The 25,257-nt window shown below is 37.5% G+C and overlaps 11 protein-coding genes across 11 annotated transcripts; 5 read left to right on the top strand and 6 right to left on the bottom strand.

The window, feature by feature from the left end:
- Nucleotides 1-158: 158 nt before the first annotated feature.
- On the bottom strand, nucleotides 159-1,772 carry APE3 (aminopeptidase Y; the record flags this gene model as incomplete). The annotated part of the gene is made up of 1 exon (XM_056225463.1): nucleotides 159-1,772. The coding sequence occupies one exon, from the start codon at nucleotides 1,770-1,772 to the stop codon at nucleotides 159-161; it is 1,614 nt and encodes a 537-aa protein (XP_056080632.1).
- A 355-nt stretch (nucleotides 1,773-2,127) lies between these two features.
- Nucleotides 2,128-2,562, bottom strand: HAB1 (Hab1p; the record flags this gene model as incomplete). Its single annotated transcript, XM_056225452.1, has 1 exon — nucleotides 2,128-2,562. The coding sequence occupies one exon, from the start codon at nucleotides 2,560-2,562 to the stop codon at nucleotides 2,128-2,130; it is 435 nt and encodes a 144-aa protein (XP_056080631.1).
- Nucleotides 2,563-2,837: 275 nt separating this feature from the next.
- On the bottom strand, nucleotides 2,838-5,231 carry SMKI02G3900 (metallo-dependent hydrolase superfamily protein; the record flags this gene model as incomplete). The annotated part of the gene is made up of 1 exon (XM_056225441.1): nucleotides 2,838-5,231. The coding sequence occupies one exon, from the start codon at nucleotides 5,229-5,231 to the stop codon at nucleotides 2,838-2,840; it is 2,394 nt and encodes a 797-aa protein (XP_056080630.1).
- Nucleotides 5,232-6,054: 823 nt separating this feature from the next.
- On the top strand, nucleotides 6,055-7,527 carry SSH1 (Ssh1p; the record flags this gene model as incomplete). Its single annotated transcript, XM_056225430.1, has 1 exon — nucleotides 6,055-7,527. The coding sequence occupies one exon, from the start codon at nucleotides 6,055-6,057 to the stop codon at nucleotides 7,525-7,527; it is 1,473 nt and encodes a 490-aa protein (XP_056080629.1).
- A 258-nt stretch (nucleotides 7,528-7,785) lies between these two features.
- MRPL27 (mitochondrial 54S ribosomal protein mL41) lies at nucleotides 7,786-8,226 on the bottom strand (the record flags this gene model as incomplete). Its single annotated transcript, XM_056225419.1, has 1 exon — nucleotides 7,786-8,226. One exon carries the CDS (start codon nucleotides 8,224-8,226, stop codon nucleotides 7,786-7,788), a length of 441 nt encoding a protein of 146 aa, XP_056080628.1.
- A 630-nt stretch (nucleotides 8,227-8,856) lies between these two features.
- Nucleotides 8,857-11,493, top strand: DUG2 (glutamine amidotransferase subunit DUG2; the record flags this gene model as incomplete). The annotated part of the gene is made up of 1 exon (XM_056225408.1): nucleotides 8,857-11,493. One exon carries the CDS (start codon nucleotides 8,857-8,859, stop codon nucleotides 11,491-11,493), a length of 2,637 nt encoding a protein of 878 aa, XP_056080627.1.
- A 281-nt stretch (nucleotides 11,494-11,774) lies between these two features.
- Nucleotides 11,775-13,691, top strand: SAF1 (SCF ubiquitin ligase complex subunit SAF1; the record flags this gene model as incomplete). The annotated part of the gene is made up of 1 exon (XM_056225397.1): nucleotides 11,775-13,691. The coding sequence occupies one exon, from the start codon at nucleotides 11,775-11,777 to the stop codon at nucleotides 13,689-13,691; it is 1,917 nt and encodes a 638-aa protein (XP_056080626.1).
- A 196-nt stretch (nucleotides 13,692-13,887) lies between these two features.
- PAF1 (Paf1p) lies at nucleotides 13,888-15,171 on the bottom strand (the record flags this gene model as incomplete). The annotated part of the gene is made up of 1 exon (XM_056225386.1): nucleotides 13,888-15,171. The coding sequence occupies one exon, from the start codon at nucleotides 15,169-15,171 to the stop codon at nucleotides 13,888-13,890; it is 1,284 nt and encodes a 427-aa protein (XP_056080625.1).
- A 340-nt stretch (nucleotides 15,172-15,511) lies between these two features.
- On the bottom strand, nucleotides 15,512-16,114 carry DPB3 (DNA polymerase epsilon noncatalytic subunit; the record flags this gene model as incomplete). Its single annotated transcript, XM_056225375.1, has 1 exon — nucleotides 15,512-16,114. One exon carries the CDS (start codon nucleotides 16,112-16,114, stop codon nucleotides 15,512-15,514), a length of 603 nt encoding a protein of 200 aa, XP_056080624.1.
- A 244-nt stretch (nucleotides 16,115-16,358) lies between these two features.
- PPS1 (tyrosine/serine/threonine protein phosphatase PPS1) lies at nucleotides 16,359-18,782 on the top strand (the record flags this gene model as incomplete). The annotated part of the gene is made up of 1 exon (XM_056225364.1): nucleotides 16,359-18,782. The coding sequence occupies one exon, from the start codon at nucleotides 16,359-16,361 to the stop codon at nucleotides 18,780-18,782; it is 2,424 nt and encodes an 807-aa protein (XP_056080623.1).
- A 563-nt stretch (nucleotides 18,783-19,345) lies between these two features.
- On the top strand, nucleotides 19,346-25,105 carry RIF1 (DNA-binding protein RIF1; the record flags this gene model as incomplete). Its single annotated transcript, XM_056225352.1, has 1 exon — nucleotides 19,346-25,105. One exon carries the CDS (start codon nucleotides 19,346-19,348, stop codon nucleotides 25,103-25,105), a length of 5,760 nt encoding a protein of 1,919 aa, XP_056080622.1.
- Between the last annotated feature and the right edge of the window lie 152 nt (nucleotides 25,106-25,257).

The raw sequence follows: 25,257 nt of genomic DNA, 5'->3' as shown, positions 1-25,257 counted from the left end.
TGTTTTAAGTTTTTATATCACAATTTCAGTTTTTTTCTTGCCTTTTTCCATTCTGATAAGGAGGCTGTGATCCCCTAATGCACGTGCAGATAAGAAAAGAGGGTTTTTATTTTCTTTTTAAGTAATTATACAGAAATACATGATTGTAAATAGTACATTTAAATAATCAAGAAGTCAGCTCTGTACTTAAATTGTGGTTGTCGAACTGTCGATGCATCCACCTCTTCGTGTTTGTGAGTTTCTCTTTTTGGGAAACCCTTAAACGAGTCAGCATAGGTAGCCACAGAGTGTGCGATTAACTTAGTGTTTGTAATGAAAGCTTCCCAAGATAGGTTAGAGACATCGTCACACAATTGATGGTAGCATCTGTCTAAAACCTTTCCGTTGTCAACATTGTTCTTTTCGGCACCAGTGGCAATACCACCAGCTGGGATGCCGTTGTTGATAAATCCGACATAATCGGATCTACCGTCAAATGGAACCAAAGTGTAGTTCAAATGGTGATCCTTATAGTATTTTATGTACAAGTTTTTCAACTCTTCGGATCCCTTAGGGTTTTCCTTGTTGTTTGCATCATAAATTTCATATTCGTAGTTTGGAGAGGCCATCATGTCGTAATCCATAAAAACTCTGATCTTAGAGTTTTCTTCTTTAGTTAAATTGTAAGCATAGAAGTTGGAACCTAATAGACCCTCTTCTTCGGCAGCCCACCATGCAAAACGGACCTTGTTATTGATCTTAAAATGAGTCAATTGCTTGGCGACGTTCAATAGTGAAATGGTACCGGAACCATCATCGTTGATGCCTGGTCCCTCTTCAACAGAATCCGAATGAGCACCAAGGGCAACAATATTATCAGGATCACCGTGCTTTGTGTCAGCAATGATATTTTGGGTCTTGATCCATTCCACGTAAGAGTCCATAGCAAAATACAAGGAATAATTGATGTTCAATGCGATATTAGCAATAAGTTCTTTACCGACTTCATGGGGGACACCGACGGTAGCAACGGTATGCTTGGTAGGTTCGCCCAAAGTACCGTGAAGTCCCTCTTTAGAATCAGGTTCGTTGTCGTAAATGACTACAGCAGTGAAACCGAACTTACCGGCCAAGTTACTTTTGTCACCGAAGGGACATTTACCTCTTTCAATGAGAGCAATTTGCTTTTCGTTACGGCCTGGTGGGACTACAGAAGCGTAATCTTTCTCTTCACAGCCCAGGTTAGGGATTTCCACTAGTTTACCAATAAACCCGTCCACAGGTGGAGACAGTGCGAAAGCCGTAGTGTTAGCAAAGCTTTGGCCGGTTTCAACGTCAGAAAGGTTGAAAGAGATTATCTTACCGGATAGAGCGTCAAATTGTTGCAAAGAGACGTCATAGTAGTCTTGCATGTCATCGAAGGCATTCAAGATGTACTCCATTGTCTTGTTATGACCCTTGGACCCAATGACACGGGTAGGGTGGCCGTACTCTGGAGTGGAATAGTTGGCCAGGTGATAGAGGTCCCAAGCAGTGGCATTCAAATCGTCCACCTTAATTTTATCCTGCAATTTTTCACTCTCCACGTGGGGTTTCATGAAGTAAGGAATATGTGGCTTAGGGATGTTAGCATCAACAATAGAGTTTTCATCGTCGTTTAGTTGTGGGAGATAATTCTCAAGTGGTTCTTCTTGTTGAAAGGCTTCCTGGAAGAATTGAGGAATGACATAGGCAGAACCTAGATTAGTAGCATAAAATGCAGCTATAGCCAATTGCTTCAAAGAAAAGTGCATACTTAGCGTATTTTTGGCTTGGTTCTTTTACTAACTGTTGAAGGGCTGAGCGTGGCTTTATTTCCCTTCTTTCTTCCTCGCTTTTATACTAAAGAAAATAAAAAACTCAGAAGGCCCCCTTCTTAATGAGGGTTAATTTAAGGGAAATCAAACTGTAATAAAAGCAATTCTGAGAACTAGTTAACATATTCATTGTTATTTATATTATTAGTAGTATATGATATTGACTTTTAGAAACTATATATTAATGCAAGCACGAAAATATGAAGAACACTCTTTCTGACGATAAGCACGGTGAGAACACCGAATTATATATATAATAAAGAAGCCGTTTCGACACAAATCGCTGCTTGCTTTATTTCTTGTACCCAAAATAGCTCCTTCTGGTGCTACACTTTAGGATTCTACTTTGCTTGTCATCGAACCTGTTAAATTCTAAGGAATCCTCAGGTGGATATTCATCTTGTTGCCCCGTTGAATCATCACCATTCAATCTGTGTTTATCGGTGGCAATACCCGTTTTCAGGTTATGCAGGTTAATGCATTGATTTTTAATGCTCTTCTTGTCAATCGTAATCTTTCCCAAATGTTTTCTGTTTCTAGTCAAAATTGTAGCCATTTCTCTATCAGAAATATCTGCTTCCATACTATCGTCGGTGGAGCTTTCCAAGGATTTGATATTTATGAAACCATTGTTCTCATTGCAGTAAATTATTTCAATAGGGGAAGGCTCTTGTTTTTTGAAGGAAAAGAGACTATCAAAATACGAAAACCTGGAAAGTATGGTCATTGTCGATTATAGGTGAGCTTTTTTGATTTTGAATTGTTATGTTATAGGTGGAGTGATAAGGCTCTTGTTTGAAGCTTGTGTTTTTCGATCTATTATCAATTTTGATATGGATAAGAAAAACGTGTTGTCCTAATTCCAGTGAATATTTACCTATTTATTTATATATTTATTTACTTTACTTATCTTTATCCTTGACCTTTTTTTTTGTGTGTGGAGAAGGGCGGCACATAATAATAGCGTCACAATATTCCCCCCTCGAAGAAATACGAGAGAATTCACGAAATTATTAGGCGCCACTCCCCTGCAAGAGTGCTATTGCGATAATTGCGTCTGATAATGGGCACGTTGTGCTCTAGACTTGTATTTGATTTACAATCATACCAATTGTCCACAAAGCCAATGTTCTCCACGAAATACTCATGTAGAGTTAGGGAAACACCAAGCCATTTGCTCTTGAGGGTACTCGAAAACCCACTAGTTATAACGCTATTTCTCAGTAACTCGCATAAATCTGCTGAATGTAAACGGTATATACTAGCCGCCACGCTATACTCTTCGATAATAGGTTCCTTGGTATAAGAATTGTTGTAGAGGATAGATTCAGAGCTCAACGATATCTTGAACCCCATTTCGAAAAGCTTCATGAAAGGATTCTTCTTGTAAGGCTTCGAAGGCTCTAGAACAAGCCCCGTGGGAGCCTGATTCTGTACTGTTGTGGCGTTTGAATCTACTATGGAGTTCAAGGGGGCAACTACCATGGGAATCTGGCTCAGATAGAAGACATACACTAAGGATGAGGGCGCATGCCAAAGGTTCTCGGCATTTAGAAACCCCCCACTGGCTAACAAAAAATTGTCTAGGATAGTTTCTGTGTGTTCTGTTAAGTTCAAAGTATTGCTAAATTGCGAAGTTCGATTGATTGAAGTTGGTGAACATGAACTTCTCAAAGTGAATGTATTTTGCAAAAGTGCTTGGCGGATATGATTCAACTTTGTGAGATTGGCATAGATGTAATACATATATTGCGATATTGTTGGGTTATCGCCGCCAGATGACCAATCTTGTGGCATGCAATTAACGGTTGTGAATTTTTTCCAGATATATTCATCTGAATCTTGAATGCATAAATCAAACGAGGATACCTGAGAGAGAAACTTCAAAAGAATAGATCCTAATGACTTGTGAAGAAAATTTTGAGCATTGAAAAGTGGATTGAATATTAAATTGAGATATTCTTGAAAATTTTTGACTTTTCCAGTACGATACAGTTCTGGATATATTCTGGAAATTCGAATATTCCAACGGATGTTGTTGGAGAATAGGTTATGGTGATTCAACCAATTTGCAAAGACCATCCACCAGTTATCTACATCCGAATTGTCATAATGTAAGTAAAATTGAAAGTCCACTGAAAGTTGACATAACTGGTACTTAGACTCCTCTTGCGGTTTTATTAAAAATTTTTGAAGCAGTTCCGCGAGGTATTCGCCGTTAATATAATTATCGAACTCTAAAAAGGTCTTTGCGATCAAATAGTATCGAAATGGTCCATCATGTGGGCCTGCATGTATCGTAGGTTCTTTGTTAACTAAATGATATTTCATCAGATAGACAACTTTATACCATTCTAAAAATGAATCGTCGATAATTTTCAACCCATTAGAGAACTTGTTAGTTACTTCAAAATCCACCTTGAACAATTGACTTAAAGTAATATGGTTACCGTTGGCAGTTTGATGGATAATCTTATTTGGTTCGCTTTTTAATTTAGTCCAAATGAATTCAGTTAATTGCCATTGCGAGAAACAACCACTTAACAAGAGATTCAAATCTATCTTTCTACAGTTGTAAAAATCTTTATGTGGCACCCTTTTACTTTGTCTCATTTCCTCCTTAGAATGTAAATATTGAAAAACAGGAAACTTATTTACAAGATATTGTAGTCTTTTTTCGCTAAATTTCGATAGATCTCTATCTCTTATAGCTCTCAAGCACCACTCAAAATCCTGCCGAAACTCTTTAAAGGAGGGAACTTTTACCTTTGCATTCAACAATTCATTCATATAATTGCCATCTTGAGGGGGATTTGAGGTATTATCTTCCTCGAAATCAAGAAAGTGATGCGCTTTTGCTGTTTTTCCTTTTACAGGCTTAAGACACTTTCCAGTTGATTTTGAATGTAACTGAGAACACGACAAAGCATCTTGCTTACTTATAATGAGATAACTTTGCCTCAACTTACACATCTCCAACAGGCAGTTACGTTCAATATTGAAATGCGTTTTCTCAAAGAAATAGCTTGGAAGATGAGCCAAGGACGAGTATGCAAGATCTGCTGCTGTTAAGGGTTTGATAGGGGGCTGCATTTCGGGTGGCATAGCCATAGGTGACCCCATCTCCATCTGCACATCGAACTTCGTATTTAGTGGAACCATATCAAGATCATCTAAGTGCAGGGCAGCGTCACCAACACTATCCCCGAGCATAAACACACGAGAATTTCTTTCTCGTGCTTGTGACGTGATTCCCACGCCCTCATCGAAGGCTAAACCCTGATCCGGTGTGCCATCATTTCCATCCAAGTCGTCCAAGCGTATTGGCGACGTGGAGGGGCTCTCCTTATAAGAGTCATACCCAACGAAAAAAAGAGACCTGTTGTTCTGTACCATTATCCGTGTGGTATCCTGATCTTGCTCTTTTTGTGTTATATATCCAAGAATTTCGCATAACTCTCTGTTTTATACTGTTAGTATCTCTTGAACGCGTGCGCAAATTATTTGCCACCCCCGTATTTAGCCGCCAAGGAAGATTTTGCCATCCAATAATCAAAATCGCAGATAGCAGCACAATAGCAAGGGATAGACGCCATACATTTATACGAAACCTAAAAGAGCAGACACTGCGGAAGTGTTAATGGTATTTCATGGCACAATGTGCGATGAGGCACAAACACGCATTTTAATCATTGGCGTCTTCGTTTGGCTCCCCCCCAATTTATATTCACTTTATATTCATCCTTGAGCCTTCTGCAGTTTCCATCTGCTTTGAGCATTGCGTTAGAACTACCTTCAATCCTAGGCTTTATTATGTGTAATATTACACCCAATGCTGCTGTATAGAGAGGCGCTAATTATATATAGATCCTTTTATACGATCTAGACATATCACTTGACACGGTTATCGGTAAAGGAAAACTGAAAAATTGAAGAAAAAAATGTCGGACAGAGGAAAAACGAGAAACAGGGTTTACTTACACCGACAAAATAGTTACACTTTTGTCTATGGCCAGGATAGTTTTTAATGCATGGCATTCACTCCTTCATTATATTTAGGATACCTTTATAAAGTCAAGATCTAATTGACTGAAAAAAGCTTGCTCTTTTTTTTTCTTTGCTTGGGTTGGGTGGTTTATATAGCTTACTAAATTGAATCCATTACTCGTACACGTTTTTTTAGCATTCCTTTACCCCCACCACTTTCCGTTGTTTTAGTATGTCTGGATTTCGTCTGATTGATATCGTTAAGCCTATCCTACCGATTTTACCGGAAGTTGAGTTACCTTTTGAAAAATTACCATTCGATGATAAGATTGTGTATACCATCTTTGCTGGGTTAATTTACCTTTTTGCACAGTTCCCCCTCGTTGGCTTGCCCAAATCTGCGACCCCTAACGTCAATGATCCCATTTATTTTCTAAGAGGTGTCTTTGGTTGTGAACCAAGAACCTTGTTGGAGTTTGGGCTTTTTCCTAATGTTTCCAGTGGTTTGATCTTACAATTATTGGCCGGTTTGAAAGTAATCAAAGTCAACTTCAAGGTCCAGAGTGATAGGGAATTGTTTCAGACGTTGACAAAAGTTTTTGCCATCGTCCAGTATGTTATTTTGACCAACATTTTCATTTTTGCTGGATATTTTGGGGAAGATCTATCTATTGTACAAATTGGATTGATCAACTTTCAGTTGGTCGGTGCTGGTATATTCACTACTTTGTTAGCTGAAGTCATCGATAAGGGGTTCGGATTTTCCTCTGGTGCTATGATAATTAATACCGTGGTAATCGCTACCAACTTGGTTGCTGATACCTTCGGTGTTTCTCAAATTAAAGTTGGCGAAGATGATCAAACCGAAGCCCAAGGTGCCGTAATCAATCTGATTCAAGGTTTCAGATCTAAGCATAAGACATTTATCGGTGGTATTATCTCAGCATTTAACAGGGACTATTTGCCAAATTTGACAACTACTATTATTGTCCTGGCAATTGCCATTATTGTGTGCTATTTGCAAAGTGTTCGTGTTGAACTGCCTATTAGATCAACGAGAGCTCGTGGCACAAACAATGTGTATCCTATTAAGCTATTGTACACTGGTTGTTTGTCTGTCCTGTTCTCCTACACCATCTTGTTTTACATCCACATTTTTTCTTTTGTTTTAATTCAACTGGTCGCAAAAAATGAACCAACTCACATCATCTGCAAAATAATGGGTCATTATGAGAATGCTAATAATCTTTTAGCAATTCCAACCTTTCCATTATCTCTATTGACTCCACCAACCTCTTTTTTCAAAGGTATAACTCAGCAACCATTGACCTTCATCACGTATTCTACCTTTATAATGGTTACCGGTATTTGGTTTGCTGACAAATGGCAAGCTATCTCTGGCTCCTCTGCTCGTGATGTAGCCTTAGAATTCAAAGATCAAGGTATCACTTTGATGGGACGCAGAGAACAAAATATTGCTAAAGAATTAAACAAGGTTATCCCAGTTGCAGCCGTTACGGGTGCATCCGTGTTAAGTTTGATCACCGTTATTGGTGAATCTTTGGGGTTGAAAGGTAAGGCCGCTGGTATAGTTGTTGGTATTGCCGGAGGTTTTTCTTTGTTAGAAATCATAACCATTGAATATCAACAAAGTGGTGGCCAAAGCGCTTTGAACCAAGTTTTGGGTGTTCCAGGTGCTATGTAATCAAACAAAGAAAAAATAAAAAGAAATAAAAAGAAGACTAAATCACATCTGCTGTACGCATTGATATATGTACAAACTTTTTGTTCTTCTTTTAGGTTAATATGTATCTATATTTAGCTCAAAGAAAGATGCCACATGCTGTAATATCTAGACCACCATTTGTACCTTGTTTTCACAACCTTCTGCATTTTTCTTTATCTACCTATAAAGTTAAAAACTTATATTTACACGTACATTAAAACAAACTATGAACACCATTTAACCACGCTCCTTATAACATGAAGTGTCAGTGGCCCCTTGGCTTTGTACTTTACCATTTATTATGTATTCCTTTAACTTTAATAACTGTAGGTTAGGGTCTAACGGACCGCCATTGAATCCTTTGAATTCGTGTTTAAGAGGTGGTACGTTGGCGTTAACATAGGGCTTTAGCTCAAAATTAACTATTTCCGGGGTTACATAAGTTCTGACTTTTTTCCAGTTTATCACGTAACCACCGAATTTCGTGTGTCTACCAATACCTGAAGCCCTTGTTCCCTTGTACATAGTCTTGTTACCTTGCTTCGTGGTCAACGGCACTCTTTTATTCCCTACTTTTGATAACCCATAAAATAATTCTCCATCTCTGTATTTTTTCCAAGGCCTGGTAAGAGCGCTAATGGAAGTCTTACTAAATTGTATAACGGGTGATACTTTCATTTAAAGTATGGAATTACCTCACGTTCGGGATAAATTGGGCTCTTATGGTTTGGTCAAGTAATATATATGCTGCGCAAATAAACCTTATCTTCTGAAATGGTTTAGTTCAAGCTTTTCAAGAACAATCCGTGAAACGTGATGATGATAATAATCTCGAAAAAATATCATCAAATAGCCGCTAACAATCGGCATTGGAACGACATTATAGTCATTTCTACCCCGACTTTAGGCTACCCTGACTATCAAAACCCTTGTTGAAGTTCTATCAACGCTTCAATACTGTTATTCATCTTTTTTCCCATAGTTTAGGTTGTATCAACATTAATCAGCCTAATGTCGCTTTACATCGCTTTTCCTATGATAGAGAGGCTTGATTGTTAAATATGACTGCTGCTGCAATTATAAGTTTAATGATTTAGTACTCACCCCCTTCTTTTGTTCATATAAGAGGAAATGTAGACTTTGCCATCAAACATTCATGACAAACGCATTGTGCGCCGCGAAAAGCTGTGGCATCAAGATCAATATAATGTGTGTAACTGAAGCATTAGAATAAAAAAGCTCCTTCAAGAGAAAGAATATAGCAATAGGGAAAGAACCCAAAAAGAGCAAAAGAGTAGTTGTAAGATCATGTACGACAGCAAGGGTGTCGCGTTGCACTCTGAATTGATTCATAGATGGAATCACGCCTTTTCCATCTTATCCATCGTTGCATTTCCAAAAAAAAGATTGTTGTTTGCCGGTAGCCAAGATTCTAAAATTTTAGTCTTTGATCTTCCCACTTATAATCTAATCTATACTATTAGACTGGGAGAATCACAAGAGGAGACACATACCAGGTCGTCGGTATTGTGTTTGACAAGATCAGAAGATGAAAACTTTTTATTTTCAGGCGGTGCAGATTCTTTAGTGAGAATTTGGTCTATTGGCGAAAAGACCACTAGGGATGACTTCCTACCAGTTACTGAAATAGCCACAGTTTACTCTGTGACTGACATTGGAGACATATTTTCATTGGCGTATTTGGATTCATTGGAAACTATCGTCTTTGGCTGCCAAAACGCAAGTTTACTTTATGTAGAGAACTTAATTCAGAAAATTGAGAGAACATCATCCAATAGAGTAGAAAATATTAATAAATTACCGCATAGAAGATATGACAAATTCTTTGATTCGTTGGGCCCCACTGGATGCAGTTCGAATTCATTATCTCAAACCTCGCAGACCTCATTACAAGAAAATTGTGGTGCTGCCATCATAGAGGTTCCTTCCGAAAACATTATTAAATATTCACACTATGGCTTTGTTTATTCTATCAACAAGCTGTGTTCTAGATTTAACCGACTATTGGAAAAGGGTTCACAGACTTCTGGTGTAGAACACATAATTTCTTCTGCTGGTGATGGGATAAGCAAACTTTGGGAGTTCTCTAGAGATAACGAACACAAAACTGTTAAGGTGTCTTTGATAAACGATAAAATTGACAACGAGGATAGTGTCATATCTCAAACCATCGAATTCCCATTCTTATATTGTGGGTTAACTGATGGTATCCTAAAAATCTGGGATTTGAACACCCAGCAATTAATTTCTACTCTGAAAACAAAGGATGAATCGGATGTGATTTCAATATCAGTTTACATGGATCATATCTTTGCTATTGATGAATCAGGCATCACTCATTTTTATCAGAACCAGGTTAACCATTGGAACCCACAGCAAGGTAAAATACTAAGCTCAGAGATCTTTAATAAAACAAGCTCTGGATCTGTTAGTTTACTAACGGGCGGTAGTGACGGATCGCTTACTCTCTGGGATATAACATCGTTGTTGTCGGCGGTACCTCTATCAAGTAATTCGCACACTAATCTGTCGTCTACGTTACAAACCACCAATTCATGGGCTGTTTATCAGCCAGCCTCTTTGAATAATGAGGAGATGTTAAATACTTTGAGGGAACTTATTTCCTTTCAAACAGTATCTCAGTGTAAAGATACTGCTAATACGTTATCATTGAGACGTTGTGCAGTCTACCTGCAACAATTATTCTTGAAGTTTGGAGCTACGAACGCCCAATTATTTCCATTACCTGATGGCGGTAATCCTGTGGTATTTGCATATTTTCAAGGAAACGGAAAAGTTCCACAGGTAAAAGGTTCCAAGAAGAAGCGTATTTTATGGTATGGTCATTATGACGTTATTTCATCAGGAAATACCTTCAACTGGAATACCGATCCATTTGCTTTAACTTGTGAGAATGGATATCTGAAAGGTCGTGGTGTATCAGATAATAAAGGACCATTGGTGAGCGCTATCCATAGTGTGGCATATCTTTTTCAACAAAAAGAATTGGTGAACGATGTTGTATTTCTAGTGGAAGGAAGTGAAGAGATTGGGTCTGCTAGTTTGAAGCAAGTTTGTGAAAAGTATCATGATATTATTGGAAAAGACATTGATTGGATTTTATTAAGTAATTCCACGTGGGTTGATCAGGAGCATCCATGTTTGAATTATGGATTGAGAGGCGTTATCAATGCACAAATAAAAGTCTGGAGTGATAAGCCCGATGGACATTCTGGTCTTAATGGTGGTGTTTATGATGAGCCTATGGTTGATCTAGTTAAAATTGTATCTAAGTTGCAAAATGAACGAAACGAAATTCTGATTCCAAATTTTTACTCACCGCTGAAGGGTCTGACTGAAGAAGAATATCAAAGATTCCAGAAAATTACTAAGGTTGCAAATATCGATGAAAGTACAACTGTTCAAGATTTGATTACAAATTGGACTAAGCCTTCTTTATCAATGACAACCGTTAAATTTAGTGGTCCTGGGAATATTACAGTAATACCCAAAAGTGTCACCATGGGTATTTCCATCAGATTAGTTCCTGAGCAAAGCGTGAAGCAGGTCAAGAAAGACCTCAAAGCATATTTAGAAGAAAGCTTCAAGCAATTGAACTGTCAAAACCATCTAGAAATCAAGGTTTTAAATGAGGCAGAAGGTTGGTTAGGTGACCCAACAAATCACGCATACCAAATATTGAAGGATGAAATCACCGCTACATGGGATGTAGAACCATTGCTGGTGAGAGAAGGAGGTTCTATTTCTTGTTTGAGAATGTTGGAAAGAATATTCGACGCCCCAGCTGTCCAAATACCATGTGGGCAATCAACTGACAATGGTCACTTGGCTAATGAAAATCTGAGAATCAAAAATTGGTCCAACTTAACTGAAATTTTGTCTAAAGTCATCAATAAGTTATAGATGACTATAAATATAATATAAAATTATTCCGGATGTACTTGATTTGCATATATACAACACACCTTTTCTTAGTATTTATCAATAAGTTTGTAATTATTGTTCGTCTTGTGTTTGAAGTGAAGATGTTACTGAATGTTCTTTTCGGGCGCTTCGCCCAGGCCCTTTATTTAGCAATTTTACAGTCATTGATGAATTAAGGGCGTATAAAAGCGCCAACCCCTTTTTGAATTCCCGTTTGACACTTGAGGATCTACTCTCAATTTGTACATGGGAAGCATAGCATGAGTGAAATGGAGAGTAGAGAAAAGGAGTCTAAAGTAGGGTTGCCTCCAGACATCGTGCAAGCTACCTTACCGTTCTTAAGTAGCGATGATATTAAGAACCTCTCGCAGACGAATAAGTACTATAATACGTTACTAGATTTTGACCATTCTAAAACCTTGTGGCATGAACTGTTTCATAAAGCATTTGGCACACTAAGAACAAATGACGAGCCTTTTCTGTGTCGAAATTCCACAGAATTCAAGACTTGCACAGAAAGCATTCTAAGAGAAGCATACCCTAATTTGTCATGGCAAGATTTATACCTATTACGAGCATACGATGCCAAGTTTTATACTTGGGGATATTTGAAGCATGGAAGGCTAGGATATACTGTCAGTTCCAATAACGAACTAGCTGCCACGTCTCTAAATGGGCCGAGTCCGCGATTTAAATATGGTGTGAATACTCCCACAGAAGTTCCTTGGTTTAACAGTAGGACAAGACCTAGAAGTAACTTCACTTCTTCAGAAGATCCATTAAGTGCCATCAAAAAAGATGGAGATGAAATAATAGCTCAGGTGTCTAGTGGAGGTTTTTCTTTTCAAATATTAACTGAATCTGGTAATCTATATAGCACCGGATCTACTTTTTCTGGGGGGTTGAAAGGACCAGGCCCCAATAGTCCACAGCACGACTATAATCCCTTTAGAGAAATGATTCACAATATGGAAAGATCTTATCCGCGTATTACAGGTCGTAGTAACGGAAGTACCGTCAATACCACCGGTACGTTTTCTGGAATAAGTATGGGCGGTAGCCACCCTTCTACTGCTCATGAATCAGGAAATATTCAATCAAGTCCAGCTCAGCACGTTACTGTAGACAGTGGGCAAGCACCAGCACCATCACCTGGAGGAAATCGTAATGGTGTCCCTAGAACTACCATGCCTTCAATGGGGCCCCATGAGAATATTTATAGTGAAATAGAAATGCTAGAACGAAGTGCTAATAAAGCAGTACCAGGAAATAATCATATCAGGAGAATGTTTGCAAGAAACTCCTTCCCATTATATAGTGGTAGTGATGAAAATTTGAACACATTCAATGATATTCAGTTTGTCGCGGTAAGTTCTGGAAGAAGTCACTTTTTGGCATTGGATACAAATAACAATATTTATTCTTGGGATTCCACAGAATCAGATCAAGGTGTTAAAATCGAGTTTGCTAATTTACCTGATCGTGCTACTAATCCTATCCTGAAGATTGCTAGTGGCTGGAATTTCAATTGTTGTTATATATACAAGATTGGATTAGTAGCATGGAAGGAAAGAGAAGCAGTAGAAAAAGGTGAGAGCTTTGCTTTTGCAAAGTACGAAATTATACCAAACACAGATAATATCAATGGAGATTCAAGGATCATCGATTTCGCATGTTTGAGAGATAATTTGGTTTTCTACATTAATAACAATGGCGATAAGTTATGGAAGTACCACAATGGATTGAATCATGTAATTGATCTGGATATTGTCGGAAAACTATGTAAAATCAATGTTTGTTTTGCTTCGCTAGTCCTATTCACTGATTCACACTGCTATTCTTTAAAGATAGCGGATGGCGACGTTGACAAAGAGAGTTTAACAGAACTAGACATTGAAGAAAACGTTATATCCGTCGCAAGCGGTGACTACCACACCGTGGCACTAACTGAGTCTGGTCATTTATATTCTTGGGGTGTAGAAAGCCAAGATTGTGGATGTTTGGGACTCGGTTCTTCTGAAGAAGTAGTGAACCAGCTGCATGTCGGCAACTGGGAAGGGCAAAGGAACATTAGGGTAGTTAAACCCAGAAAAATAGAAATACCAGATGGCTACATTTGTGTCAGTGTAACAGCTGGCGGCTGGCAAACGGGTGCATTGATTATTAGGAAACATTGAACTTCCAGATATCACTTGAATTTTACGATTAAAGCTACTTCTACGTGCTTGTGTTCTTTCTTATCACATTGAATGATGCATATATATTAATGCATATATATTAATGCATATTTATATTATTTACTTCAGCTTTTCCATTTCTTAGAAAATATAAAAAAACGAATTCAAATTAATTGTCTCCTCGCTTAGTAGTGCTCTATTCTTCTTGCAAAGTTTTCTTTTCTCCCTCTGGCGCTTGCTCAGTGGTAGCAGTATCTAAAGTTTCAGATGTATCAACAACAGGCTTCTCTTCTTGAGTAGGTTCTTCTTCTTCTTTAGGTTCTTCTTTTTCGAAGTCACGGTCTGATTCTTTCTTAACGTCTTCTAGTTGTTCCTCCTCTTCATCGTCTTCTTCGTCTACGGTGGCGAAATTTATAGGGTCAAATTTCATTCTTAATTTGTCCCTTATGTTAGCTTCTTTGGTGCTGGGATTTCTTACAGTAACATTCAATTGATCTATATCGTGTTCTTTCACCAACGGTTTAATGATGTCATTTACCCTCCTACGCCTCAACTCGATCTTGGAACGTAAAGGTTTGTAGTAAGCTACACCGTCTTTATCGTCCAATCGAATAGCTAGCTCCGTCATTGGCTTTTCAGCCACTTGTTTCATGTCATAGTCCCTTATTCTTTTAAATTTGTATATCTTACCTTCGTGAGAGTCATCGTCCATTTCATCCATTCCTTTTTCCAATTCGTTCTCCAAAATGGCAGAATCCTTATGATCAGTGGCATACATAGAAATCCATTCATCCTCTTCCAGTTCCACTGGTCTGAATATACCTGTATTCAAAGCCTTCTTTTCCTTAGTATCCAAAGATGCACTGCCCATAAATTTCAAGATAAAATATATTTGGTCCATTGAGGCCGTGTCGGGCAACAAGTCCCATTTTTTGACCATTTTGACACCCTTTTTTACTGGATGCTTCCATGTATCTGTTTTATTGAATGTTCCCTCTACTCTACCGATTATATGATTGACATCAAGGTTATCATCATCCGATTCTTCATCATCCAAACGCCTTTTCCTCTTCAGAGACGTGGAGTCTTGAGCTGCAATTGTGTTGGACACATACTCAGTACGTCTTAAGAAAGTAACCTTGGATACATCAGTTTTGGTTAACCTATCTATTCTCGGGTCCCTCAGCAAAATTCGATCATCCTTGTCCAATTTGACGTTATCAAAGCCGTACAGCAGTTTAGAATCCAACTTGTTCAATAGGCCTGGGAATTTCATCAAATCAACCGGCATACCTAGATCTTCATCTTGCTGAATAAGATTAGTGACGTTAGTTTTGATGTATAGCGAATCTATTAATTGGGAGGAGTCTGGATTGGTTTCCGGATCCTCTGGGTAAACTAGAAGTTTAGGCGGTAATTGTGGTACAGGCAAGCTGTTGTGATATTTGATTGGCGCGATATATTCCTGCTTTTTGGACATTGCGATCCACTTAAGTATTATAGAGCCTTTTCTATGGAACTAAATACATTATACGTCTGTAACTAACAATATATCATTAACGCAGCACTAGTTCATCTATAATCATAGTTTGTTCTTTTTTCATTTTTCAGTCTGCTTGGATAAATTAGGGTATTCGTGTCTTGTGATTTTTAGGTGAGAGCCCTTAGTTTCTCTATTAATATAATATCCATAACCTATAAAGTAGAAACTACACCTAATCTTTGGCGTGATATTCCCCTTTCGAAGCTGTAAGTTCTATGTTAGGGTTTGAGCTATATACACAATATACTGTTCACATAAAAGTTGCATAGCGATGAAACTAAACAGATGTGTTCTTCGCATTATCCGTTTCGAAATCGGAAGTATCTGAATCGTCGCCTACATCTAGTGCGGATTTGTATTGGAACCTTGACAGTAAACTTGCCACGCTGCGCGTGGGTTTATCATCTTGTTGCTCTTTGCCATCGTCTAAAAGTTCTTCCTCATGTACGGGTTCCTCTTGTTCAGATACTTCGTTTTCTTCTTCGTCCTCTGTACCAATGTCGTTGTGCAGTTTTGGGTCTTCTTTGAGGGCTCCCTCGTTGCCAAGCCTTAATTGCATTCCCACTTCTCTTTTCTTGTCGAGTTCGCTATTCTTCTTTAATTGTTTGATGACGTCCTCTAGAAATCTGAAATTCTCTCTTTTTTCAACACATTCTTCTATAGAATTTAAGCTTAGTCGTATGCTTGTTTTTGCCTTTGAATTCAGTTGAGCTAAGACCAGCGATTCTTCGACAAGGTTCTGTACAAATAGCTCAGCAGCAAACGCGGTCGCCGATATAGCTGCGTTGGATGTAATAATGTATTCGGGATCGCATTTAGCAATCTTCTTTACCTTAGATATAGGAAAGACCGGGGCCTTTTTTCTAACCAAATCGGACATTTCTTTGCGAAACTGTTGACTTCTTGCTTATTTTTATTAATTGGATTATTCAGTCATTAAAGACATTAAACTCGCGTAGTTAAAATACTTAAAGAGCATAATAAAAACATAATGTAAGACTATTTAGGGTGCCAAAAAGAGAAGTACAAGAAAGAGGGGAAAGAAAAAGTGTAAAAAAACATCCATAATAGATAATAAATTGTTGTTGAGGTAGAAGGGTGGGTAGCAAACTAGAGTAAGAACCATGGCTTTGGAAGTGCTCTCAATCACACCTGGTGAGCTGCACGACCTCGTGCGACTACATCAGAATGCGAAATGGCCAGAATGCAAGAAAATGTTCCCCTGGGCTCATGACATTTCCTTTTGTCAACCACCAGACTTTCCTCATTCCCTTGCAATAGTCAAGTCACAATCAGATGCCTATAATTCGGCGCTCTTACGTAGTTCTCTTGAAGTCAATGATATCTTTCAGTCCTGGAAAGTTCACACATCATTCCACAGAATGGACGACGAATGCGAAACTCCAGATGAATCTGATGGTTTTCACTATCCCAATAACACTAAGGAGTTGTTAAATTTGTTAAAGTTCCAGATAAGTCAATTGCAAATGAAAATAGAAGATATTGAGCTAGAAAATGTTGCTGCTTATTGTCATAGGCATGGCATTTTACCGTTTCTGAAAGTTGATCCTAGTGGACTATCGTTAGAATTTAAAAGACATCCTAAAAATAAGGTCGGATCGAATGCTATGCTAAAATCAAATGGGCAGGATGTCTGGGGAAGGAGAGGTTTGTTCCGAAGGTTCGATCTTCAATGTGCCAAAATGGTAGAAATGGTTGATAATATAGTAATTTATTGTTCACAAACAGGGGACACTGCAAACATACAAACAGAATCAGATGCAACAGGTTCTCATGGAGGAGACTGCCCTAGTTGTACTACACTTGCCTTACTTCTACAGATATGTTTAATGTTTGCTCAAAAAGGTTATACTGACTGTGAAGAACCACGGTACAAGACTAATGTGTCTATTTGCACCTACCAAAATTTCAATGTAGATATACCTGAAAGTTTAATTGGCACACCATTATTAGAAAAGGCTTTTTTTAAGAGTAGCACACCTTTGAATCTATGTTCTTCACCCAGTGAAATAGTATGTTTCAATAACGCTGATAAAAATATGGTCCTGTGCGAAAAATTAGAATTGAACAAGCTGACTTCAGCTACACGACTGAAGGAAACAGGTTTGATTTGCGGTAATACCACTGATTGGCATAATTATCAAACTATAAAAAAAAACAATCTATCCCTGCCCAGTCACTCCCAAGAGAACACAAGCATAGTTTCATCAAGTCCCTTAGTTTATGATCCAGATAACCCTATAGCTTCCATTTCTCGACTATATAATATACCAAATACAGAAGAAACTTGGAAATTGATTATAAAGTGTACTTCAAACTCATCTATGCCTTCGCTAACAAAAATCCAATCATACCTGGGTTTGTTATTTGATGATGATGCATCAAAATCACAAGATTATTTTCATTTGACTTTCCCATCGTCAGGTACTATAGGTTTAGGAAACCTAAACATTCAATCCGTGGAAATTCTTTTAAATGTCTGCTACCTAATATATCAGGTATCTCAAATTCAAGGGTCGTTAACTTTTATGCATTGTAATGATGGATATACAGAAACTTCATTATTATTAACAGCATATATTATATTCCACTTCAATATTCCGTTACAAGATGCTCTTCTAAGAATCCACTCAAGACCATTTTTCCTTTTCCCATCCGACTTGCAGGTTTTAGGTCATTTACAGCCCCTTCTCCGTGAGTTTAGTCCACAAAAAGAAGATAATTTTAAATTATTTGCCAATGCGGTTGAATTTAAAGATAAAAGTTTTCAATTGCACATTTCTTCCGAACTTTTCAGTAGCATTTTTTTCATGAAGATTCCTCTTGAGTCTAACTTCGTTAATTTGAAGGGTCCATTACCGTCCCAGATCCTCCAGCACTTGTATTTGGGATCCCTAGACCATGCGCAAAATCCTGCTTTGCTTAAATCCTTAGGAATTACACATATAGTTTCAGTGGGCGAGGTGGTTTCATGGGCACTGAATAAGAAGAAGGTCGTTCACCCTGTGAGACCACACCGTGCAGTTACTATGACTAACACAGATGAAGTTATGGGTACTATTTCAGGTAATAAAAGTAGGGCAAGAGCAGGCACCACGATCAACGATAGGTCAAAAGATGGTAGTACCGTAGTCATAAGTGAAAATTCAGGTTTTCATATTTGCCAGATCGAGAATTTAGATGATAATGGCAAAGATCCGCTTTTCCATCAAATAGATAAAGTCTTGAATTTCATCAGCAACTCTGAAAAGAAGGGAGGAAAAGTCCTGGTGCATTGTATGGTCGGAGTATCTAGGTCTGCAACGGTTTGTATTGCTGAATGCATGAGGTATCTCCATTGTGACTTGGCAAATGCGTACTTGTTTGTAAGAGTAAGAAGGTTGAACGTTGTTATCCAGCCAAACTTGTTCTTCGTATATGAGCTTTTTAAATGGTGGAAAAAACACTATTGTAAAGAATACGATAAAACTACAGATTGGCATATCATTTGTAGAGGTATTGCGGAAGTTAATTTAAAATTCTCATAAACTTTTTTTATATAGGTATAAGTCTAAGTGTAAGATTAGAATTAAATTATTGGTTTTGGAAAGTACAAAACCGAATGGCGACAATAAGAAAACAGAATTGAAATAAGGTCCTCTGTTACAAATCGTTAAAAATACACTCTAAATGAACCATATAACATGAGTAGGAATTCAATTGATATAATCAACAGACTATAGCACTTTTAAGGAGATTTCTATCAAGTAGAATCGAATAGATTTCGTGCCACCTATAATTTCAGTTCTTGACATCTTTCTTATGTCATACATATTTCGATAGAAAGTTACAATAATTGACCGACGCGTCGATTTTTATTCATAGCGACTCATCGTTAGTAACAAGATCAAAAGCATTAACACACTTTAAAAGCATTAACACACTTTAAAAGCATTAACACACTTTAAAAGCATTAACACACTTTAAAAGCATTAACACACTTTAAAGGCGATTTAAAACAAAACTTCAGCACTATTATCCAACAAATCATAAGAGGTTATACCTAGCTTCGTCAACGCTATTGTGGAATACTTCTTTTACCTCTTTTACAATGTCCAAAGATTTCTCAGATAAAAAGAAGCATACGATAGATCGAATTGACCAGCATATCCTTCGTAGGTCTCAACACGATGTTAATCCCAATGGAAGTTCCCCGTGGATGAAGACCAAATTACCACCACTTCCATTTCCACAGGCTCACATGCATATACAAAGTGATCTATCACCAACCCCAAAGAGAAGAAAACTAGCATTTTCAAGCAACTACGACAATAAAGAACTTGATTTATCTGCAAATTACAAGAATTTATATTCAGAAGATGAAGGAAGTAAACTAGTACAAAAACTTCCTGAGTTGCCCCCTTCTAATAGTGACAGTGTATCTCCGGTCACAAAAAGTGTAGCTTTTTCTGATAGAATAGAATCATCACCAGTTCATCATGTACCAGGTTCGTCACCGAAACCATCTCCATCTAACAGACCAGGAAAGTCAATTTTGAGAAATAAGATGTCTTCGGCGAGAACTGTAAGTGACTTGAGTTACAATAAACTCCAACATCCTGAACACAGATTGCACAACGGTAATATTCTCACGTCACCATATAAGGAAACAATTGTGATAAATCCCCGTACTTTAAATTATTGGGTCAGTGGTGAAATCCATGGTTTAATCGATAACGAAAGTATTTCAGAATTTAAAGAAATTATAGAGGGCGGATTAAACATCCTACGCAAAGAGTCCGAGGAATATGTGGCGAAGAGGTTTGAAGTGTATGCAACATTTAACAATATTATACCCATTTTAACTACTAAAAATGTTAATGAAGTTGATCAAAAATTTAACGTTCTCATTGTTAATATAGAAGCTATTGTTGAAATATGCATGCCGCACCTTCAGACGGCACAAGAAAAATTACTAAGTAGCAATGAAAAGAAAAATCCATTTATAATTAGACTGTATGTTCAAATAGTTCGCTTTTTTGCTACCATTATGTCTAGTTTTAAGATCGTAAAGTGGTTAATGAAAAGACCGGATTTAGTTAATAAACTGAGAGTCATTTACAGTTGGACCACTGATGCACTAAAAAATGAAAACTCAAATAAGATAATAATAATTGCACAAGTTTCCTTTCTAAGAGACGAAAAGTTCGGCACTTTCTTTCTAAGCGATGAAGAAATTAAACCAATTATTAGCACTTTTACTGAAATAATCGAAATTAATAGCCACAACCTAATATACGAGAAACTGCTACTTATAAGGGGATTTTTAAGTAAATATCCTAAATTAATGATTGAGACGGTGACTTCTTGGCTACCAGGTGAGGTTTTGCCTAGAATCATCATCGGGGATGAAGTCTACTCCATGAAGATTCTCATAACTTCAATAGTCGTACTATTAGAACTGCTGAAAAAATGCTTGGATTTCGTTGAAGAGCATGAAAGGATTTACCAGTGTATCATGGTTTCTCCAATAACCGAAACAATCCCTGAAAAATTCTTATCGAAACTACCGGTGAGCTCACATGACACTGCTTCTTTAGGTAAAGTGACAATTGGACATCTACTCACTCAGCAAGTAAAATACTATATCGTACACAAACATGACAACAAAATAGCAATGGATTTATGGCTTTCAATAACTGGGTTACTATACGATAACGAAAAAAGGGTTTATGACCTGACATTAGAATCGAACGAAGTTTGGTTTGGTCTAAATAATCTATGCTTCATCAATGATCATCCAAAGACTCGGCTCATGTCCATCAAAGTTTGGAGAATTATCACTTACTGCATTTGTACGAAAATTTCGTTGAAAAATCAGGAAGGGAATAAAAGATTATTTTCACTTTTGCAAACTCCTTTTCAAATGACACTGTCTCATGTTAACGACCCAAGCGCTAGAGAAGGAATCATTTACCATCTTTTGGGCGTTGTTTACACTGCATTTACAAGCAATAGGAATCTGTCTACAGACATTTTTGAGCATTTTTGGGATCATCTGATAGCACCGATTTATGAAAATTATGTTTTCTTGTATGATTCTATACAATTGCAAAATATACTTTTCACAATTTTGCATTTATTAATCGGGGGAAAGAACAACGACTTTGCAACGGAAAGAAGGAACAAAAAACATATTCATCCCATGAGTGTCATAGCTTCGGAGGGTGTTAAAGTCAAAGACATTTCAAGTATACCCTCACAAATCATCAAGTATGCGTATGATAAAATTATGAAGGTTGTGTTTAAGGCTGTTGAAGTAGCCATGTCTAATGTTAATCTCGCCCATGATTTAATTCTCACGTCATTGAAACAACTTCCAGAAGACAAGAAAGATCAGAACCACTTGGAAGCGTTTCGTACTTTGATATTAAAAGTTGCGGCGAATAATAAAGATAAACCAATTTTTCGCGATTTTTTTGTAACAGTGAGTTCGTCGTTTGTTTATGCGTTTTTGGAGTTATTCTTAAAGAAGCATGATTCATCGTTAGTAGAATTCAGTATCCAACTTTCAAAAGTTGGTATTCCTCAAGGTAACATGACTCTAGATCTCTTGAAAGATGTTATCAAGAAAGCTCGCAACGAAACATCTGAATTTGTAATAATAGAAAAGTTTTTAGAGCTGAATGATAAGAAAACTGAAGTTTACGCTCAGAACTGGGTTGGATCAACACTACTACCACCAAATATATCCTTCAAAGAATTTCAGAGCTTGGCCAATATTGTGGATAAAGTTCCGAATGAAAACTCTATTGAGAACTTTTTGGATCTATGCTTGAAGCTTAGCTTTCCTGTTAATTTTTTGACCCTACTTCACGTGTCTAAATGGTCCAACAATAATTTTATTTATTTCATCCAAAGATTTTTCTCAAAAAACGATGAAAAATTGAACGCAGATCTGATTACGCTATTGAAAACCTCTTTACCAGGGAACCCTGAACTATTCTTCGGTCTGGTTCCTTTTTTGAGGCGTAACAAGTTTATAGATATATTGAAGTATTGTATTTGCTCCAATCCTGCTTTATTAAATTCCATTACTGATTTGAATTCCGATTTCCTAATGCAACTGCTGCCACTCAGTAGAGCGTCCTATTTTGCAGCAAACATACAATTATTCAACAATTCTGAACAACTTACAATAATTCGTTGGCTACTAAAGGGCCAACTACTTGAAGAGATAAATCAAAATTTCTCAGAGTTCAAAAGTTCGCTACAAAATGCATCTGGTCACGAGTTAGAAAGATCAGAGATAATCAGAGAACTTCTTCTTTTAACGGCCAAAAATCCTATTGAACCATTATTGGGTGGTCTATTAGAAATTTGCGTTGAGAATAGCATCATCGACTGTTTAAATGAATTCTGTGAAGCCATAACTGACGAATTACTCTTGAAAATAAATGCCGAACTAATGATACGATTACTGACCTATAGGGACAACCCAAATGAGGCACTACTAACAGCAGTTACGGAAAGAATTAGGAATGCAGATAGTGATTATACATTTGAGTTTATTGGTAAAATCGTTGCACGAAAAGAAATTCTACTTTTAGAGAAATTAAAGGAACCACTTCTAGTTTTTCTTCTTAGCCCAGTTAGATCCAGCGAGCAAAAGTATGACGAAAGTGCCAATATTCTTCGCGAACTCGTCCTGTTATATCTCACTAAACCGCTTACAAGAAGTGCTGCTAAAAAATTCTTTTCCATGTTGGTCAGCATACTGCCATCAAATCCTAACCATCAAACTATCGATATGGTTTATTTGTTAATTGATCTCATTAAATCACATAATCGTAAATTCAAAGATAAACGAACTTATAATGCGACATTAAAAAGGATAAGAAAGTGGATACAAGAATCGGAGGTTGATCAGCAAGAAGACTCAAGAAAGGAAATTGACACTACATATAGCGCTAACTCAATAAATATACCAGATAAAGAGAGCGAAAAGAACGTTTTAAACTCACAGAGAGGATCAAATTCTGAAGACATCCAGGTTCCAGCTACACAAGGGATAAAGGACCTTCCCTCGTCACTTCAGTTATCTTCTCAAAATGATATAAAAAGTTCCCATACAATAAAGCTAAAAAACTTTCCTATAACGAATCTTGCACAACCAGAAATACTTGCCGAGATAAGCAGGTCGTCTACTAATGAGTTTTTAGGAGAAGCTGACGGTGAAAGCACCGGAGAAGGGGACCAGCAGGCGAATACTACGCAATTGGATGATAAGACTATTAATGATAAAAGCATCTATTCTACCAACAACGGCGAAATGCAAGTTACTGAACTCCAAGAATATAGCGGCGTACATCCTTCTAAAGCGAACTCAGACCAACAGACAGAGGTTGTCATTGATAAACTAGAGGGAGTGAAAAAGGAGTTGGTCAAAACGAGCCTTGATCAAAATTTGGTTGACAATGATGATTTAGTGCAGTGTTTTCCAGGAGAATCTCCTGTCCTTGAAGACAAAAGACCAAAAGATCATGAAAAGGATAAAAAGATGGGGGATGTTTCATCTTTTGAGGAGGAGGGTGTATCTTCTAGTACTGAATTAGTACCTACTATTGTAAAAAGTGTAAGTCAACAACTCTCCACGATACCAAAAGGGAGCGAAAAAGCAGACTTGAACTGTAGTGGAAACTTATCCACGATCACCTTAAGCTCTAATGATCAAGCTATGACAAACAAGAACGGAAAAGAACAACGAGAACGAACCGATAATTTGGAGAAACAAGATAGTATAAATAATATTAATAAGGAAAGTTTCATGCAAGACAAAATTACCCAAAACGAACCCGTAAAGGAAACCGCTCTTCAAATCAGGGAAGATGAAGGCAAATACCGAACTTGTATTGTTGAACGAGCTCTGCCAATTATTAATGCGGAGCTGAGTGACGGGCTTCAGAACTCGAGTGGGATCATGTTGGTTAACGGTTTGAAACAGAAGGAAGGATCAAAAGTAGATACCTTAAATCATGGCGAAGATGAAAAGGTCACCTTTGCAGAAGAAGATCCTCAAATGATTTCAGTTAATAGTAGCAAGGAAAACGCACAGAGCATTGATAGCGTGCCGATGCAAAATGCTGTGAAAGGATCCGTAGAAGCTATTACCACTGAGGAAACGCTCACTGTACATTTAAGAGATAGTGAAACAACTGAATTCAATAAAATGATGGAGAGACAGCAGAGGAAAGGTCAAAAAATAAACACTAACGACGATTTCGCCCCAGTTGATGAGAATGACAGAAATGAGGGCTTTTTGGAAGCAATGGAGCAAGTGGCATCTAGAGAAACAAGTCTCTTGAAAGAACAAACTGAAGTAGCAGATACTTCAGTGCTACCGGAAATACGCATACCCATTTTCAATTCTTTGAAAATACAAGAATCGAATGGCCAAATAAAGCAAAAATTGAAAATGAGATTACAGAGAAACGAATCAATGCCCCCAGATTCACCTCCACGTGTTGCGTCCAATGCAAATACCAACAATGTACTCAATGACTCAACCTCTGTTGGAAAAGAGGGAAAATATGACGAAATTCAATTGGCCCAATCACATATTGAAAAAGACGGCGACCCTTTGTTAGTAGGGGAAGGAAACGAAGATGCTACATCTAGGGAAGCTACACCTTCTTTAAAAATACACTTTTCCTCAAAAAAGTCGAGAAAACTAGTGAGCAGGTTGAGGGGGTTCACACCAGGGGATTTGAACGGGATCTCTGTAGAGGAAAGAAGAAACTTAAGAATAGAATTACTGGATTTTATGATGAGGCTCGAGTATTACTCAAACAGGGATGATGATATGGTTTGATTATCATTTGTGGAATGGTTTGGGGGTGATGGCAATAGATTACCTATGCAAATAAAACCTCTTCAGGCAATATTTACTTGTAACAAAACCGTTTGAACGGAAAGAAATATATAATACGTAGTAAGTTCGAAACTTCAAAAGATGCATACTAA

Source organism: Saccharomyces mikatae (assembly GCF_947241705.1).
Source record: "Saccharomyces mikatae IFO 1815 strain IFO1815 genome assembly, chromosome: 2".
Classification (NCBI taxonomy): Eukaryota; Fungi; Ascomycota; class Saccharomycetes; order Saccharomycetales; family Saccharomycetaceae; genus Saccharomyces; species Saccharomyces mikatae.
The sequence above is the reverse complement of the archived record's forward strand: the minus strand, read 5'-3'. Positions and strand labels throughout refer to the sequence as shown.